Below are 2,930 nucleotides of genomic sequence, written 5' to 3' on the forward strand. Positions count from 1 at the left end.
CCTTTTATTTACATGCTTTGATTTCATGCGTACTATTGTTCCCAAATACAACGTGTGCAGGGTGTTAAATCACTTGAGCATTTCCGCCGGGGGGCCGATTCCAGTGTTTCTATCCGACAACAGAGCCTCCGTTGTGTCGAAGGGACCCGGCAAAGGCACGTCAGGGCCACATATTCGGGCTCTCACGTCAATCGGGGATCGCGGACGCTCCTCTGGATCGAAACAAAACCGAACCGAACTGGGACTCTCACATGGAAACCTCCCCACCGCTTTGCTTTTGTGTTTTGCTTTTGCGTGACAAACCTTCGGGAACACACAGAGACAGGTGGGGGGACAAAACAAGCAGGTTAACATGGAATCAGTGTGAACAAAAACGTCCAGACCAAAACAAAAAACCCACCAAAAAAAAAACTGTGAACTTCTGAACTTCGACTATAAAGTGAAGGTCTGATGGCCCCCAGTGAAAGTGGGTTTATTAGGGGCGACAGGCGGAAAATGTCCTCGTCTCACATGTTGTTTTCATTCATTTGAGTGGCCACTTGACTTCAGATTTGCTGCCCGCTTCTTAACAAACAATTAATCGGTCCTATTATGAAGGCCCATTATTTACCTGACTGACCGTGTGGACGACTGCGGTCAACGTGAGGCCGGCCAAAATTAATTCAAATAATCTACTAGAGTAAAGACTATATTGAAAAATATATTAATTATATAAATATATTTGTATTAAAAAATATAATTTACCCAGCTGCATCCTGATTCCTGGGGGGGCACCAAGAAATTAAATTCAATTATAACTCACTAATTATTATCAATGTCCTATGTTAATTGTTTGGATAAACACGTCTTTAAGCATTGATTGGTTCACATAAACGACCTTGTCTCAGACTTGATGCAATTTATATAAGTAGGTTATTAGGCTTGTTTTATTCATTCAACAGACGGACATTAACGCAAGGGGGAGAAAATGAAGGAAGGCATAAATTGACACACAGAAAGACCTATGAGATTTCCCATAACTTCCAACGTTTATTCAAATGTTGACGCGGGTTTAAATAAAACACACAATTTATTCCCAAAAAAAGGTACACGCTACAATATTTCTTCGTATGAAAATAATTTCTGTACATAAAGGCCTATATGTAGGCGTCCTCTTCTTATGTCAGTAAATTAATGTATCTCAATGTGTTAAACTGTGTAAGTCCCGTGCACAGGCCTCAGTATGGATGATTGGCAGGTTGGGTTTGTTGCACTTTTTTTTGCATAATTACCGTCCTTTTTAAACACAAACTAAAAGACAATGTCCATTATACATCCATAGACGGTCACTGAGATATCTATATGGGGGTGGGAGGAGGGGAGAGGGGGAGTCTACACCTCCGTTCCTTCCCGGCTGTAGATGAGGTTGTTGACAGTGAAGTGGTTGGACAGGTGGCCGCTGCTCGGTACCGACGTGTAGTAGTTGACCCTGTTGGAGGCGAACTGCGTGTTGTCCGAGTTCAGAGGGGAGATTAAACCAAGTCCCGACACGCTCTCCCTGCTCTGAGACAAATCCCCCGAGTCTCTGTTCCCACCACCCGGGACCAGCAGCGAGCTCATGCCGGACACGAAGCCGTTGAAACAGGGGCTGACGTGGTCGTGGACGGATGGGGTCGGGGAGGACTTTGGCTCGGAGGAGCCCGCGGGGGAGTCGTGCAGACCGGCCGGGGAGGCGCTCAGCATGCTGGCGGTGTCGGCGGAGACTTTGAGCGCCGTGCCGTCGTCCGGTTTGCCGACCGGAAGAGAGCAGTTGTCCCCGTTCACGTCCGCCCGCCTCTTCCGCTTCCTCCTGAAGTTCCCGTTGTCGAACATCTTTTCGCAGTTGGGGTCCAGCGTCCAGTAGTTTCCCTTTCCTGGGGAGAAAAGACACGGGAGGGGGGGGGGGTGAGGCGAGGCCTGCTGTGTGTCCTAGGCAACGCTTTAAATGGTGGATATTACAGCGGCACAATCGGTGCGTCAAAAACTATTACTACTACGCTGCTACACTAGTATTACTAGACATTTACACATACAAGTGCAGGTTTTCTCTCCACTCACCTGGATCGTCCTCATCCCGCGCCACCTTTTTGAAGCAGTCGTTGAGTGACAAGTTGTGGCGAATCGAGTTCTGCCACCCGGCTTTGCTCTTCTTGTAGAAGGGGAAGTTGTCCGCGACGTACTGGTAGATCTGACTGAGCGTCAGCTTCTTATCTTGGGCGTTCTGGATGGCCATGGCGATGAGGGCCGAGTAAGAGTAGGGCGGTCGGACCATTTTGAAAAGCTCCTGCTGGCTGGATATGGAGAGCCAGCCCAGGTCCGCTCCGCCGAACCCCGACGGGGGCGGCAGGAACTGTCTCTGGTTGGCCCCGTATCCGGACTGGATGTACGATGCTCCGTTGCTCCCGGACAGGTACGGAGGCGAGTTGATGCCGGCTCCGTTCAGCCACAGGTACGGGTTGCCGGAGGGAGCCGTGTACTCCCCCAGGCCGTAGGTTGGGGGGTGCGGGTGGTGGTGGAGGTTTTGCTGGTACATGCCGAAGTTGTCGCAGTACACCGCCATGTCTAGGAGCTCCTGCGCGCTGTGGTGCTGAATGGGGCTGGACTGCTGGTTAGATGGCTGGTGTCCAAAAGCGTTCATAATCCGTCCTGAAGTTGAAACATGGGGGGAGGGAGAAACCCGGGGTCCCGTCTGTGCCAGCGTCCCTCCGAGGACTGAACTCACCCCGGCGGAGGGGAGGCGCGTATATTTAAGGCGCTGCGTGCCCCGGCCTCCACAGGTAGAGGCTCCAGTCCGGTGAGTGACTTTCGGGATGGTCACACCCCCTTTTTCTGTCAAGTTGTCCTCACCCAATCAATCTTCTCATGAATGAGCACCGATACCACCACGGAGGACCCGAACTTGGTTATGTATA

The 2,930-nt window shown here is 50.6% G+C and overlaps 1 protein-coding gene across 1 annotated transcript; it reads right to left on the reverse strand.

The window, feature by feature from the left end:
• Window positions 1-1,171: 1,171 nt before the first annotated feature.
• On the reverse strand, window positions 1,172-2,656 carry foxi1 (forkhead box i1). Its single transcript, XM_056297680.1, has 2 exons — window positions 2,077-2,656; window positions 1,172-1,892 (listed from the first exon to the last, which is right to left on the reverse strand). Exons 1-2 carry the CDS (start codon window positions 2,654-2,656, stop codon window positions 1,372-1,374), a joined length of 1,101 nt encoding a protein of 366 aa, XP_056153655.1. The 3' UTR covers window positions 1,172-1,371.
• Between the last annotated feature and the right edge of the window lie 274 nt (window positions 2,657-2,930).

This window comes from Lampris incognitus, chromosome 17, assembly GCF_029633865.1.
Source record: "Lampris incognitus isolate fLamInc1 chromosome 17, fLamInc1.hap2, whole genome shotgun sequence".
Classification (NCBI taxonomy): Eukaryota; Metazoa; Chordata; class Actinopteri; order Lampriformes; family Lampridae; genus Lampris; species Lampris incognitus.

What these genes read in the sequence shown, in the direction of transcription:
- foxi1 (XM_056297680.1), bottom strand. Translation starts at nt 2,656, where the DNA reads ATGAACGCTTTTGGACACCAGCCATCTAACCAGCAGTCCAGCCCCATT. An exon ending in GCGGGATGAGGACGATCCAG is followed by an intron (nt 1,893 to 2,076) that starts GTGAGTGGAGAG and finishes TTTTCTCCCCAG; the next exon opens with GAAAGGGAAACTACTGGACG.